General features: G+C 40.1%; 1 protein-coding gene across 4 annotated transcripts in view; it reads right to left on the bottom strand.

The window, feature by feature from the left end:
* MACROD2 (mono-ADP ribosylhydrolase 2) overlaps positions 1-16,150 on the bottom strand; it is an 841,246-nt gene that overhangs the window by 653,310 nt on the left and 171,786 nt on the right. For all 4 annotated transcript variants that reach the window (XM_064647572.1, XM_064647573.1, XM_064647575.1 and 1 more), the window contains one exon: positions 12,253-12,282. In XM_064647572.1, the coding sequence (XP_064503642.1) occupies positions 12,253-12,282 (30 nt within the window). The remainder of the gene's footprint in view (positions 1-12,252; positions 12,283-16,150) is intronic.

Raw genomic sequence — 16,150 nt, 5'->3', positions numbered from 1 at the left:
GGGAGCCCTCCCACTACTGTTAAAATTTTATAGCATCAAATTTGGGAGCTAATTTAGAAAAAGAGAGAATCTTATTCAATATTTGATGTGCATTGGTACTTCTTTCCTTTATAATGAAACAATTTCCTCTAAACGTCCACATTCTTTATGTTAAAAAAAAAAAATCAACTGCTCCTGCTGAATCAACTCTCAAGGGAGAGAAGATAATAATATCACATATGAACTTCACAGTATTTGCTTAGTATATCCTATTTGCAGATATCATCTTATTTGAATAATCATGTGTTTGCAATTTTCCAGCTCCTGATGAAAAACTGACCTGTCATCAGAGCAAATTTGCTTCAAAACTCACATATGAGTGTTATCTGTACCTGGTGTTATTAAGAATATCCATTTTTTTGACACTCTTTCCACTAGTTATCTCCACATAAACTTATACCTGTAAGAGCTCCCATCTCAGTCCACGGTGAAAACACGGGACTTTGCTTTGCTGTAAAAAATGACTTGAAATAATTGTCTGATAAATCTGCCAATTCTTTGTCCAGCTGTCATTCCAAGGGAAAAGTTTAGAGCTGCACCTTTTGTTCCCTGGGAGGGCAGGCAGCCCCGCCTGAAGCACTAATTGCTTGTAAGCCCAGGGAAGGGGCGAAATTCCTGATATAACTGCAGCTGGGTTATATCTGGATTGAACAGAGGCCCCGTCCTTGGACAAATAATCCCTGGGGAGAAATTATTGCCCAGCCATCGAGGGTGAAGAAACACAAAGGCAGCAGTAACACCAGGGGTTTTATCCTTTTACAGCAACAATACCACCTTCATTCCTAAGAGCAGACAGGGTGAGCACCGTGGTACAGCTGGGCTGGGCCAACCATTTGAAACCAAAACTGTGCTGGGAAGATAAACACAGAGGATAAGCAAAACTGTAGGTAAACTTTTCCTTCCCTCGCAGCAGCTCTGGAATTGGCAGCTCTCTTTCATTTCCTCGAGTAATGAATTCATTTGGCTTGACAAATTACTGCCTGCTCAGAACACTTTCCCCTTCATCCCAGCACAAACTGGGGAAAGGACGGAGAAAGCGGCACTCCCTGCATTTAGGGGCCCGGGATAGGATTGGACATGAGAGGGATTGGTGACTAGAGCTGTGATTAGGACATGGAATAAGAATAAAACTGGCAATGAAAGGGCACAGGCAAATTCAAACAGAGGGAATCTGGGAAGTTGGCCTAGGTCTAAAACTAAACCATTTTCCAGTGAAGAAACTGGACAGTGAGCCATGAGCAGAGAGACGCTGTGACTGGCTTGACATGGAGACTAGTTTGGAGAAGTGAACACTGAGGTAAGAAGGTAGAAAGGGGACACTCAGTCCCTGCACCCCAAAACAGGGACTCCCATTCCCATCTGCCCAGTAGCACAGGAAGGAATCACTCATCTCTTCCCCTCTGCCCTTGTTTCCACACCCATCACTGCTCTCTCCACCAGCTCCCTGCTCCCTAATCACATCAAAGCAAACCTTTTTAAGACCACAGTTTGAAATTGTCTAAGTGAAAATGTCTCCCTAAAACCAAGCCCTCTTTAATATATAAATTTAGGCCAGCAGATTTCAGAATGGATGAGAATAAGGGAGCAGTAAATTGTGAAATGCAGGTGGTGGCACTGGGAACAAGTAGAGAAGAAGGTGGGAATCTCAGGATGCATTTCAGCCTGAAATGAGTTATAATGTTGTATCACATCCTGAGCTGATAGACAAGTTCTGGTTTGCAGAATCACTTGGAATTATCAGACCTGCTTTTAGAAACATAAGGATTTTCATTTCTTTAAAGAACTCAGCCCCTTGTTGCACAGCCTGGGCCTTAAAATTACAAGTCTGACCTTAATCTTCATTCTTATTCTTTTAGTGAAGATAATGCCATTGTTTTGGGAAAGACAAATAGATTACCTATGAAATCTTTAATATACTTATGAAATCATACACCAAACTGATTAGTACCAGAACAAATACTGGTTTGCATATCAGCAAACCTGGGTTGTTGCTTTGAGAGAGGAAGATGAGAGAGATGAGGTTCCAGCTGGATGTACAGTAGAGGAACTATCATATTCATCCATACGTGCATGCAGACTGTGAACCCCCAGGCAACTTTAATTTTGGCACTTCCTAACTTTAAGTGCTTGGGTTTGCACCTTAATAACATTCTTTTAACATTGTGTGTGTATAATACACTCACAGATCACTCAGCCCAGACATAATTGATTTAATCATCCCCATTTGTGAATGATTTGTGAGTTTGTTAAGTTGCAGCCCTGCCCAATAAAAATTAAAGCAGATGCCTCTGTGAAGCCCAGAGAAACAAGCTGATAATGTAAAAGGAACAGACTGAACTGTAACAGAAGTGTGACAAAAAATATTTTGTTCTTTGCTACTGTATATGTAGCCAAAACCACAACACTACAGATCTGTCAGTCCAAATGGCAAAACTATCATTTCGAATTTTAAAAAGAAAATTAGCTCGAAAAGAAAGCTGAATTATAAACCCCACACATAACGAGACATTTACATAAGAACAAGGAAAAATATGTAAATTAGATGACTTTGAAAAGAAAAAAAACCCCAACTATTCTACACATAATCATAAGGTAGTGTTTTTAATGGGAGAATCATTGAAATTCTTCCGCTTTTATAAGAGACTAGATTTGATTGATAATAAAATTAGATATTTTCTTAATCCAGAAGACTCTCTTTATGTCATCAAAGATTTTGAAACACTTTGTTATTAATACCATACAAATTCAAATTAGAAATAAACAGCCTTTCTCTAACTGAATGAAGAAAAGGCCAAGTGAGAACAGTGAATTGCTGTGTATTTAGAATTATTAATGGTGGTAGCCTCAAATACATCACATTTTTCCTATATTCTAATTGAATCCCCATTAGTGTAAAAGTGGTTATCCAGCAGTATCTAATTTCCAGTTGGTAGTCCTGCCATTCCCTTAGAGAATGTGCTGTATCACCAATTAAGGTCTAATTGTCAGAAAGTTGCTCTCAGTAGAGAACCCTTTCTCTTTTTCCAAATATCATCCTGTTTCTACCCATGACACTGGTACAAAAACTAAAATTCCTCCTCCTTCCAAATAGGAATTAAAATTCCTATTTGCAAAACTGATTGAGGTGTTATGAAACCCCAGCAAGTTTTGCTTTGCCTCCAGAGAACTGATTTCTGCTCTTTTCCTTGGACCTTTTGCAAAATACAGGGTTTCCTTGCCTCATTTTCCCAACTGGAAAATGGAGGGAACGTTACTTCTGCGTTCACAGAGCAATTAGGTGTGTGGAGCATTTAGATTCTGGGGTAATAATGCTCATATGGATGAAGTTCATCGTGTGTTTTCTTTCATATCAGCACCATCAGCAGCAGTTCCTGGCCCTGGTCACTTCTCATCTCAGGTTACTGGTCCCCCACTGCAACTGCTTTTAAAAATCAAGCCTAAATTGCAGGTACAAAGTCATTCAGTCTAAATGTGATACCCCAAAAAGGGTGGGGAGGTTTTTTATTTGCAGTCTGCCATGTGTCATTAGAATGAAAACCAGGAGCTGCATTACCCTCCAACATTATCAACTCAAAAAGATGAGCAACTGCAAAGGCAGACTTGAGAATGCAGGTTTTCCACCGGTGTCTCTTAAAAAGCAGTTCTACCTGTGTAAGAGTTCTAATCCTTCATTAGCAATCACCACATTTCATTTTCTGTGTAGTGCCAAAAGCTCATCCCACATTACACTGACACAGAGTTCCTACAGCTGCAGGAAGACATGCACATGGGAGACTAAGGAGGACAGATCTTTCCAAGGCTCACCCATCTTGCCATCTACTCTGCTGCAGATTTTCTTGGCTTTTGAAAAGCTGCATGTTATAATCTGTAAGCGTTTTGCACGGGAAAAAAGAACTTTGGAAAGATGTGATGAGCAAAGAGTGACTCGTAAATGAGTAGTGAAGCTCTGTGGAAAGAGCAGAAAATCTGAAATAGGAGGTGAGAGGTGAATGCAGACCTGATTTCATACTCCTTCATTCTGTGCAGCAAGAAGAGAGTTGTAAACTCTTTCTGTAATATCTGTAATTTCGATACTTGGGCTTTGCTTGCCTCTACAGCTTAATCCTGGGTTTTATTCAAGATTTTCTTGGAAAATGTAGTGACTAAGAAGTAATTACTTTCATTAGAAACAGAAGGAAGAAACTATTGCAAATTCTTTCCATTACAGGAGGTGGGGAATTAAGGGCTATGGCAATCTCCAGTGCCTGCCCTCTGGGGTCAGTCCATCAGCAGACAGTGGTGCAGGGATCTTCCCCCTGCTCGGGGGAGCTGTGAGTGATGTGCAATGTCCATATTCTCATTTTATAGGACATGTGCACATTTTAAAGGAATAACCAGTAAGAATCAGCAAACAGTTGGTGCCATTTTCCCATGCCTTGCTGCTCACACCTGTATACACATTTGATGTGGAAATTAATGAACTTGGGGCCCAGAGATACTTTTAAGGAACCCTCCACTGATTAAGGTCTTTGTTTTGTTTTTAGGCAGACCAGCAGGAAAGCTTCAGTAAACAGGTTGATATTCAAAAGTGCCTCTATGTCTACAAGTCAAGTACCTCCACCACTCCTTTATTTCATTTCTTCTTTTTATTTTAATACCCTCTGTAAAATCAATTAAAACAATTTTAAATGTTTTAAATTACATTTGGCATTTTCCTCCTACAGGACCTCCTTTCCTGGTTCTCCTCAGGACCAGGAAAATAGCAGTAGCTCTTAAATCTGAATAACAGCTTTAAAAACCATCACCACCCCCTGTTTGAGCCTAACAAAACATGTCTTTCCTGCAGTGCTCTCTTCATTCTTCCCTCAGAAAAGAGGCACTGTCGGGATTGTTGGGCAGGAAACTGAAACCACTTTGACAGGTGTCCCAATTTCCAGACTTTTCTTTAAGGAAACCAACCAAATGCTTAATTTTAAAAACTGTCTTCTGTAGACTGGCACACACACACACACACACACATATATATATATATATATATATATATATAAAATGTCTGACTTACTCTATTCTCAGTGTAGCACAGAGCCATGTGTGTCACTTCCTGCACTGCCAGACTGTTTTCCCCTGGGAGCTGTGCCCTTCACCTTCAGCTACAGGTGGAGAGCCTCAACAGAAGTATCTTCACATGCTTGAGCAGGTCAATGAAAAATGTGTGTTTTCTGCATGCAAGACACATGTGAGACATACACATTTGCCTACATGTGGAAAAAGTGATTAACATTTTTAGAGCACACGTCCAATTCCCATAACAGGCTGTGAATATCAACCCATTAGGGAAGGGTTGTCATCTCCCACCATGATTTGCAGCTCTGTCCTGCAACATAAAACCAAAAGGAAACAAGAAAGAAATGCATTCCTTGCATAACCAACTGCCTTTTTACCTTGGGTTGTTATCAAGAGCACCACGACCACAAACTAAAGGTCCTTCCCAGTGTAAGAAAATCAATGCCATATTTTATGCATTTATCTGTACACACACTAACAACTAAGCCTGACTTTCTGAAGAGACTGCAAGATCCAGTCACAAATATACATAGATGTAAAATGCATAAATATGAAAGTCATGTGTAGGTAGACAGCAGAAAGTGTGTATGTTTCATGTTTTAGTTGTGGGTACATAACACTGTAATTTCCCCATAACAAAATTAAACAAAACAAGGAGAGTCAGTGCCATGGTCTGTCTGAGGCAGAAAAAGGCCTCACATTTAAGTGGGAGCTCAGGGTGTTGTGGACTCAGCGCTCAGTGAAAAATAAAACACCACTTTCTAATGCCTAATTAAGTCAACACAGCAGCAATGTTAAAAGGTTGATAGCAGCAGTGAATAAGTTTGCCTGGACAGTCTAAATTTCAGATTATTTTCCTGACCAAAACAGTCATGTTCCTGTATCACTGGCTGGATCAGGAGCACCACTTTAAAGAATTACAGACTGAACAGGTATTTACCAAAAAAAACCCCAAACTGATCACATATCTTGTATCAGTTCCTGTAAAGAGCAAAACATAATTTATTTATTTTTAAAGTAACTGCTGGGAAAGTGTAATTAACAGGATACAATTAGGCAACAACTAAGAAATACTCACAATCAATCCAGAGACTTCCTGTTTATGATTATTACCTATAAGAATGTATAAAAAGACTGGAGAAAGGAAGTTGGCACCTTATATAGCCAAAGAGCAAAATGTAGGCCAATTTTAACAGAAATAAAAAAAGAAACTAGAGTAGAGCACACATTTTAAATACAGCCATGGCAGTTTTCGTTAAGGGTCCTTGGAAATAAACTATGCTTATTTATTTATAGAGCTTTCATCATTATATCTCTAGATGCACTACAAAATGAGAAAACCCACTACTTTTAATTAAAGCTGAACTAAAATTCCCCTGCAATAACAGAATGCAAAAGCAAACACAGATTGAAGAAAGAAAGAAAAAACATTTCAAGAACAACTGACCTGTAAAGAAAGACTTTGCTTGCACAGAAAGTTTGAATAAATTCTATAAAAGATGTTAAATTACAGAGCAATCTTTTTACTTTGATCTGATACAACAAAAAGCTCATGAATAACAAGATTTTGGGCTGAACCAAACACCTGGAAAGGGTTACAGTCTACCCTGAGCTACAGGGCTACCAATGGAACTAATATTAGAGCTGTACAGAAAAAAAATACATAAATATTAACATTTTAATTGGCTGATGCACTGTCACAGTGGGGGAACTTGTGGATTCAGCCCTCTCAAACCCACTCTATTTACAGAGATGAAAAAGAACAGCATGCAAATAGTAAAAGGAGATAAAACACTTTAACAACCCTACAGAATTGCAGCAGCAATCTTCCAGCAGAAAGGGATTAATTAGCAACAAAGGCAAATGGCCATTTGCCTTAAATTATCAGTTCTTGCCATGATCATTATTTGCTTGGAAAATCTTTGTACCTCCAGAGCTATTATGTAAATACCTAAGATATGAGGGTGCTCTGTACAAAGCAACCCAAAGCTTGTGAAGGTGGTTGCAATCCCAGATGAAGCACATTTGTTCCGTGGAGCCATTTGTTGTGAGCACACCCCAATCTGACAAATGCATTTGACAGGATACAAGAACATGCCAACAGACTGGCATAAATAAAATAATACAAAATAATAATGCTTATTTGCTTGATGAAAGAATCCTGTCAGTGCTCCTTTCCCAAACTCTTTCTTCTCCTTCTCGAGGGATGCGTTTCATGTTATGGGCACGTCATGCTCAAATTTGAACTTTGGATTTAAACCCTTACTTCACTTGCGTTTAAATTATGTAAATATCAAACCCAAGCCCTGTGAAATCCAAAACAGGGAGCATCTCGTCCTGGTTCAGGATAAAACAGGCTTGTCTTCTTCCTGTTATACATTTTGAATGGGCTAGTGCAGGGCCGGGCTGGTATTGAAAGTGTTTTCCTGCAAACATTGCTACAGGGTGACCTGCAACTCGTCTCCTTCCTGCCTCCAATTTTCTCTTGTACAACTTCCGCTTCTCAGTGTCACGAATATTCATTCACCAGGTAAATTGATGTCAAGTTACTATTCAGACAGTGCAAAACTTCCTGGCTTTTTTCCCTAGAGATGTGACTACCAGAAGGTGGCTGGACATGGTGAGTCCAGTACCTAAGGCACATCTGCGAGAACAAAAACTTTATCCCAAGGGGAGGGATGTCAATATATTTGTGTCAGCTGTTCCTTCCTGACACTACTGGCTGGATAATCACCTGCTTTTTGAGCTCATTAGCTTGCAATTAATTGACAAATAGAGAGGGTGGCTGCAAGCAGCAGTGACTTTGCAGCAGCACCTCCCGGGCAGCTCCCCTCTATTTCTGCAGCATTAGCACAGCCAGGGTGGTTGTGCTTGTCCCACCTTTGAAGGGAAACAACTCCAGGATAGAAGTGAGTCTGTGGAAATTTCTTTCTACGGGAGAGAACACTTTTTAGCTGCTATTATAAAGTAACACAGATATAAAGGCAGCAAATCCCAATTTCAAAATGGAGTCTACAGAATAATGTGCAGAGAAACCCAGTTCCCTGCTGTGACCACAAACACAAGTGAGAGTTACTTAAAACCTTGCCTACAAACCATATCTTGGCAGAGTGGAGAGGTAGGTCTGGTCTACTTTTAAGATATGATAACATACTTCTGGCTATATAGGAATTACATTTTGTTGCACGCCAGCAAAAGCTCTAGAAAAAACAGTTACACTGGCCAAAAAAAAAGAGACAAACAGAAAAACAGACAGATCTTTTGGGGCAACCAACTTAAACTGGGTCCAAACAATGATCCCAAGAAATATAACCTGTCTCCTCTTTGAGTTTGTAAAGATAAAATCACCAGTTTTAAGTACAGAGTGGAAAAAAACTACACTCGTAACAGGACACACTAAAAGATGGTGTCGCCTTCCCCAATTCCAGCATAGGCAACAAAATCTCATGAGGGGGAAAAAAAATCCAAAATTAAAAATACCCTCAATATAAGGTCAAAGAAATCATGCCAATCCAGAAATCAGCATGCAACAAGACCTTGATTACAGTCAGCAAATCAAGTAAAAAATGAACCACAAGGAAAATATCACAAACGAGGTGGGGATGGTGGGATATAAAATCCTAAAAAAAAACCCAGACTATCCTCAACATAAGGGAGGAGAAATCACAGCTCTTGCTCACTTTGCTTTAACAAAGTGCATAAAATCACATGCTTTCATTCCTTGACAAAACTGTAAAAGAATGTAAGGAAAAAAGACTGCCATGCAAAATAGGGCATTTCAATTTCTAAAGTCAGAACTTCATGACAGATTTTTTAAAAGGGGTCGCTTTTCCTCAAAATACCAAGTGGTTTTCCTCACTCCCTCCAAATGCAGGTTATTTTCTTTATAATTTTCACCTCTGTACTGTTGAACATAATGGGACAAATAATACATGATGCACAAATAAGTCATAACGCTCCATGCAAGTTATTAGCAGTGAAATGCTGAATATATGATAAATCTAGACCTGAAAGTGAAATATGCCTCCTAATTAAAAATCAATTATTAAAACCAGTAAAGAATGAAAAAGAAAAAAGGCTCACTCACCAAACTCATAATGAAATCCTGGAAACTTCAGAGTTATTTGAAAAGTAGAAAGAAACCTTCAACATCTATATTTAACTAAAGACTCTACTGTGGGTTTCTCGATTTTATGATTAAACAGTTCTGTGAAAAATTGTTTCTGGTATCTATTGTGCTTTTATCTCTTCATTCCAAATGGTCACGAACATGAACAGACAGCATTTAAATGGAGAATGCAAGAACAAACCATTACTCTGGCTCTGGGAAATCAAAGTACATGGATGCCCTGATGTGGCCCTGAGGTGACACAGGGATGATAAGCCCAAAACCACCAGCCCCTGAACTTAGATCCAAGTGCAAGATGTTTACCCACAATGTTGTTCAGTGACAGATCTTTTCCAGTAGATGGTTTTAACACACACAAACTTAGACCAGGGTGTGCAAATAACTATTTCCAACTGATTTATGTTCAGTTCTGGAAAGATTTCAAACGTAGAACAGCTCAGAAGCAGCTCAAAATCACAACACCTGTTGCACAGGCTTGGACAAACAGAAATTTCCAGTTTTCTTTTTCTGTAAATCTAAGATATGTATTCATACCCCCAGCAGTGACAGAGAGATTAAATTAACGAGCATTACTGAAGAGATCTGAATCCCATTATTGGAGAAACTACACTGGTATTAAGCATTATCATAAATATTCAGCATCTGCAATCAAAAGAAGGCTTTGGTGTTTACGTATATAATAAAGTTTTAATAATTCACTATCAATACTTCACGCAGAGTGCTGCCACCTCTTCCTTCTGGATAAAGGAAAAAATACATCCAGCATTTAAAATCCACAACCACTCAGCTGGGAATGAAAAAAATCCCTTGTACAGAGAAATGCCTGTGGCCAGTATTTTTCCAAGAGCCAGAGTCTCCGGGCTCCATCCACCTGTGGAAGGTGGGTGGGTGGCCAGGGCTGCCTCCCTTTTGTGTCCCCCCTTGGCAAGCTCCAGCCTGCAGACCCCACACACCCTCCCCTTCTCCGGAACACGCACCCCGTGGTGCCTGCCCAAAATCTGGAGTACTCTGGCTACAAAATTCTTAGGGGTTTTCCTCAGAAAACTTGGAAAACTCAAGCGAGCGTTCCCTGAGGACATGGGCGGCTCATGGCACCTCCGGAGCGCCAACACAGCCCCTCAGACATCAGCAGTCACACTCTAAGCCATAAAACTGTCACATTTGGTATTCTGCCTGTATCACAAGCAAGGGGGTATGTTGCTATCCTTCCACTGGAGATTAAAGGGTGTGGGATTGGGGTTCTGGGCACAGAGGCTGCAGCAGATCTCCCTGTGGCCACCCCCAGGTTCCCTGAGGGACCCACCGCCTGCCCAACCCCAGCCTGCCACAGCAGCTTCCCAAAGGTCCTGAGGGCACTTGTGTTAAATAGGGTGCTAAAAGCCCCAAAGGATGTCGGGGAAGGAGGAGGGATGGAGAAGCAGAGGAGAAAAGAAGCAGAACCAGCCTCCTGGGCTGCCACCAGCTCAGCTCGCCCTGAGGGGTGGGAGACCAAAGAGTCCATGGCAGGAGGGGGATGGCAGGAGTTTCAATTGCCAATATATTCCTTTCAACACATAAAATACAGGGAAAATCCCAACTTGACCTACAGCACAGGTTCATCCCAACTGCTGCAGAGGGAGAGCCACATTATCAAGTGCCACGCTGAGCAGATATCAACTTCTGAAGTACAGTCCAGCTGAATAAATACCACGGAAAGTTAATAGCCAAATCCTTTCAGCAGCAGTGCTCTGGGATCCTGATTGGAATTTGAACATTTGCATTGATTTATAATTTTTTTTTCGATGTTACCAGCTGGGAGCAAGTGCTGGAGAGGAGGTACAGGAACAGCTTTGCAGAAACAGGAACAGCTAGGGAAGGATTACCTCCGAAAGGATTATCTTTTAAACAAAGAAAAATTTGGTATACTGCAAACAACTAACTCAAATCAAAAGAAACAGATTAATCCAACAGGATTAACAGGTAAGGCTGCCCTGTACGTTAATGTCCAGACACACAGCTGAGGAACATGAAGGGTTTTATTTAGCTGGTTTTATTAAGGGTGCAGTTCTGAAGCACCTTTTCACGGTCCAAAATAAGGGCTGCCTGTTCAGATAAAACAAAAGCTTTGACAACTTATCCTGCAGCCTCCCAAGCAACAGAGATCTCCTGTCTTTTTACAGAGCCTTTTCCTTTACCCTTACATATGTAAGCTCTGATCATCCAGTCCTTTTAACTCCGGCCAGGAAGGAAGATTAGTCGCTGCCTGTACCGCTCCTGCGCTGTGAAATTTCCAGAACTGAGCACTTCTGCTTCCCTCTGGGAGGCAGGGGAAGTCACAGAAAACTGAGATCAAGCTCCTCGTGGGTTTTTCTTTCCTGAATTGTTAACACTCACATAAGCTTTTATGGCCATGGTACTACAGGATCACAAAAAGCAAAGTAGCATCGATCTACTAGAAAAAAACCAAACAGCATCCATGTATTTGGAAACAATATACTCTCTATGTGATGGAGCATCCCTGCCTTACTAGTAGACATGTTGGTAGTATCTCTTACCTGCACCAAAGATTTGTATTGAAATCTATTTGAGTATTCTGGCAAACTGAATGAGGTAAGCAACCAAGTTGAAAACATAATTTATTATTTTTTAAAGCACAAAGCCTCATTCATTTACTAAAATTATTTTTACTGTGTTTTAATAATTTTTTTAAAAAATGTTTATTTAACATATATTTGAGGTTCCCCTGGGGTAAATTTAAAAATCTTAGATACTTAAAAACACAACATAAGGCAGTTCAGTTCCTTTCTGCTTCACTCAGCCTCACATACAGGTCAGCCCCCACTGTAATCCAGAGGTGAAACCGAATTCAGCAGCAGCCACAAACCTTGCCTCCTGATGATATGAAAGATTATCAACTCTGCTGAGTTTTCCCATCTAATAATTTTACATTTTCAACTTTTGAACTTATCACCTATTATTTCATAACCAACTAATCACTACACCGGTCCAGCACATATTTCACAGTTATTTAAAAGTGAATTCAGCATTAAGCAAAGACTCACCTCCTCCACCTCCAAGAAGGCTGGAATTAGCTGCAAGAAAAGCAAAAGGAGAATCATTAGCATTGAACTTCCAAAATATAGATAAAACCAAACCAGAAGATGTTTCACATGAGATTTTCCATTGTTTCAGTAACTTCACTACTCTTCACTTACCCAAAAACATTTAATGCAAACCCAATCATTTATGTAAATTGCATATTATGTAAATTGCAATTGCAGTCTTTACCTCTGCAAAATCTTTGAGTGTAATAAATAAATGAAACAATAATACAACTACTAAAGCTAATGCATTGAATAGCTTATAACATTATAACCTTGCATTTATAACTCTATAAACCATATTCCTTTGTGATCACCAAACGAACTAAAAAAAAATTATTGTAGAGAAATTTCAACAGACTTTGATGGAACTTTTGATTAGCTCTCCTTGTTTTCTATGCCATGGGACCCTTGAGGATGAGAAACCCTGGCCCTGCTGATACAAAAGGGTGTTTTCCCATTGTAGGCAATTAAGTTGGGATTTCCCTCAGCTTGCTTAATTGCCTCTGCACTGTAACCATCCAGCTACCCAGGCCAGAACTTGATAAATCACTTATGGAAAGCAATTTTCAGAGCGTGGTGATACAAGATGGTCCTTCAAATTAAGCTTGCACAACTGGAGCCAAGCCAAACATTCTCTTTTCACTGCCTAGGCAGAACCAGAAGGAAAGCCTAAGCTTCTAAACCTGCCCCTTTTGGATGTGTGGGACACAAATCCTCGTTGTTTCGGAATGTAGATAAAACACAGTGTAAAAGCAAGAGCATAAGGGATGGACAGAGGTATTTCTTATTGCTTCCTGATGAGTGAAGGAGAAGTGATACCTCAAACCATGTCCTGCTCCAAGACAAGGGTAGATGGCAAGACACACAGAATAAATTAGGTAATTTCCTATATGTTATTGTATCTGTTATTTTCCTCCGCTTCCTAAATAGAAGTCCTTAAACAGCAAATTCCCTGCTGTTGTTTTTTTTTTCCCCCTCACTTTCTTAATACTTTTAGTTACATAAAACTGACAGCTATCTTTGTCTTCTTCATTTCTTTTTCAGATATTCTACAAACACCCTTGACTCAACAGCCAATTTCAGCTCTACCATTTGCAGCCAGCTTTCCCCGACACTGCAGCAAAAATGTCTTCATCAGAGAGATGGATTTTCCATCAAAGTACTACACCCAAGATCCATGATTTTTAAAAGCAACATATACCATTAATACTGTTATCTTACAGTGACTCAAAAAGTACCTCCTTATTACCCAAAATGCAATGTTCTTTACAGAAATAAATGAGCAGTTTCATATCCAGCAGAGCTGACCATATCAAAGCCAAGTAAACTGCAAGCCAAGGTAGTTATCCATCCTAGGACTAGTTGTTCCTACACTCACTGAGGGAATCAATCAAGACCAGGATCTAGAGAGATGTTCTTGAGCATTTTTCTGATCCAAGTCTGGTTCTAATACTCTGGAATATTAGATGGAGGACAATGAGGGAAACTGTTTCAGAAACACAGTAATCTGGGGCCCTTTTAAAAGAAATGCCTGTTTGGAGATACAGAAAGTTTGGAGCAACAGGCACAAAATGGAAAATTTTAAAAAAGAGCAACACAATCATCCATATGTGATGGACATCTCTTGACTCTCCTCTTTAAGGTGCTAGCACAGAATAAATATTGCCACATATAAACTGCCTTTGACAAAGATACAATGGTAGTAGCGATAAATGTGTGCAGACATATTGTAAGAAGGCCACTGAATGTCCATCTTCCTGTATTTACCTGCTCTTGCCCTCACTGAAATTCACTATTAAACAAAGAAACAAATTAAAACCAGCCCCCTGTATTTTCACAGCAGTTTCCAAAGGCCTCCTGCAACAGGTAACATCACCTTATCACCTTCCCTGCAGTAACAAGTGTTTATCCGAGACAGAAATCAGCACAGTTCTTATCAGAAGAAAATAAAAGTAACAAAGTGTCATCTACTGCCACGAGCCTGCTATTCCAGCTTATTTTTTGGCACTGTAGAATACACCTACAATCACCATTCTAATTCTTGCAGGAGTCAAATTCTAGGATTTCTGTAATTATGTTTCAGAGACTCGAGACACAAAGCTAAAACCTGTTATACCTCACTGTAACCAGAGTTTCCACTGCTAAAAAAAGTTCCTTGGGATACTCAGCCAACATCCCCACTGCAAACTCTCATTCAATGGCTTCTCAGAGAATTATGTTTCTCTCATTAAGTTCTCCTGACAATGTTCATCTTTCCAATATGTTCTAAAACTTCTTAATAACATTTAATGTAAGTCAGCACCACACACTTCTCTATAGAAACAGCAAAAACAGTTCAAACAGATTTTTGGCTGCAATGCATCTACCCTAACTATTGAAATTGCAGTAATAATTCATAGGCACTTTTTTAAAAGAATTCTGCTTGCATAACAGAAAGGAAATCAAACCATTTTCCTATGATTCCAGGAAAGAACAAATTATATTTACAATTTCATTTCTAGAAAACGTGTCACTCAAAAAGCAAGAACTTTCAGATTTTTCAGCCTGTCCCTGAAAGGTTCAATAAAACCCACCTCTCTTTCCATCTTCAGGAAAGCCTTGCCCTGACAGAAGTAACTTGTCACTTAGCACCTAATGAATACTGTCCCAGCCAGAGCTCCTCCAGGAGGTCAGCACAGCCTCATGGCTGCAATCACATCACATCATGTTGGAGCAAGCACGGCCTCTCCTCTCAGTCCCTCTGTGTTTATCCACAGCTGCGTTTTGTCCGTCAGTGCTCCCAAACAATCCAGCCTTGGAAAACACTTTGGAAGCAGCCCCTGCTCTAGAGGCTCAACCGTGGGTTGACTCTGAGCAATCTGGTCTAGTGGAAGGTGTCCCTGCCCACGGCAGGAGAGCTGGAACAAGATGTTCTTTAAGGTCCTTTCCAACCCAAACCATTCCATGATTCTAGGGCTGTAGCCTGTAAATCCATCCCGACTAACCCCTTGCCCTTATTTCCCTATTCCAGAGCTGCACAAGATTTCTGAAGTTACAGGAGACTTGGAGTGAGAGGAAAACAGGAAGGACTGAATTGCTACCAAGTTACCAAGGCAAAGAACAGCAAAAGAAAGCAAACAAGAGGAGCTCCAAAGAACTGTAGGGTAAAGCCTTCTTGCACCTCATTTCCCTGCCTACGTCACCCTTCCAAACTGACCTGCCCAACCTTTCTAAAATTCTCTCCTTATGAACTGCAGTCCACAACAGATTCCTGGGCATTAACTCTGAAAATCCACTCACAATGCAAACCTTGAACTATTATTTTACTATGCACACAGAGTGGTCAGGCAGCCAGCAGACCATGGACTGCCTTGCCAGACTGAAACACGACACAGACTGATAAAACCCCAGCCAAAACAGCTGGACATGGGCCACAAGAGGCAGCAGAGGTGAGAGCTCGCCTAATTTTAAATACTTTTGGCTGCACCAGTAACATAGGCTTCAATAAAAATTAATAATAATTAATTATTAAAAAAAAAAAGCCGTATTTGGTGAATTTAAAAGGAATCCTGAATGCTGCATTTTGAGAGACAGATCTCACCCTTACAGCCTGCATCACTACAGGAGATGGAAATACAGCTAGAAGTGGTAATATGGCTTTCAGCCCTGGAGTTCTGGGTTTCTCTTTAGTAGGGACATTAGAACCATTCACAGAAAAATTGTTTCTACAAAGTTCAGGGTCCTATCTAAGAAAAAATCCACTCTAAAAATATTCACTTAAAAAAAACCGGTCTCTAATCACTGAGTATAACGATTTTGCCCTTAACTAGGTGTTGATGGCACCAGATTCTACAAGAAATTCAGTATTTCAAATGTC

The sequence above is a fragment of the Pseudopipra pipra genome, chromosome 3 (assembly GCF_036250125.1).
Source record: "Pseudopipra pipra isolate bDixPip1 chromosome 3, bDixPip1.hap1, whole genome shotgun sequence".
Taxonomy (NCBI): Eukaryota; Metazoa; Chordata; class Aves; order Passeriformes; family Pipridae; genus Pseudopipra; species Pseudopipra pipra.
Note: the sequence above shows the minus strand (reverse complement) of the source record. Positions and strands in the feature narration are given on the sequence as shown.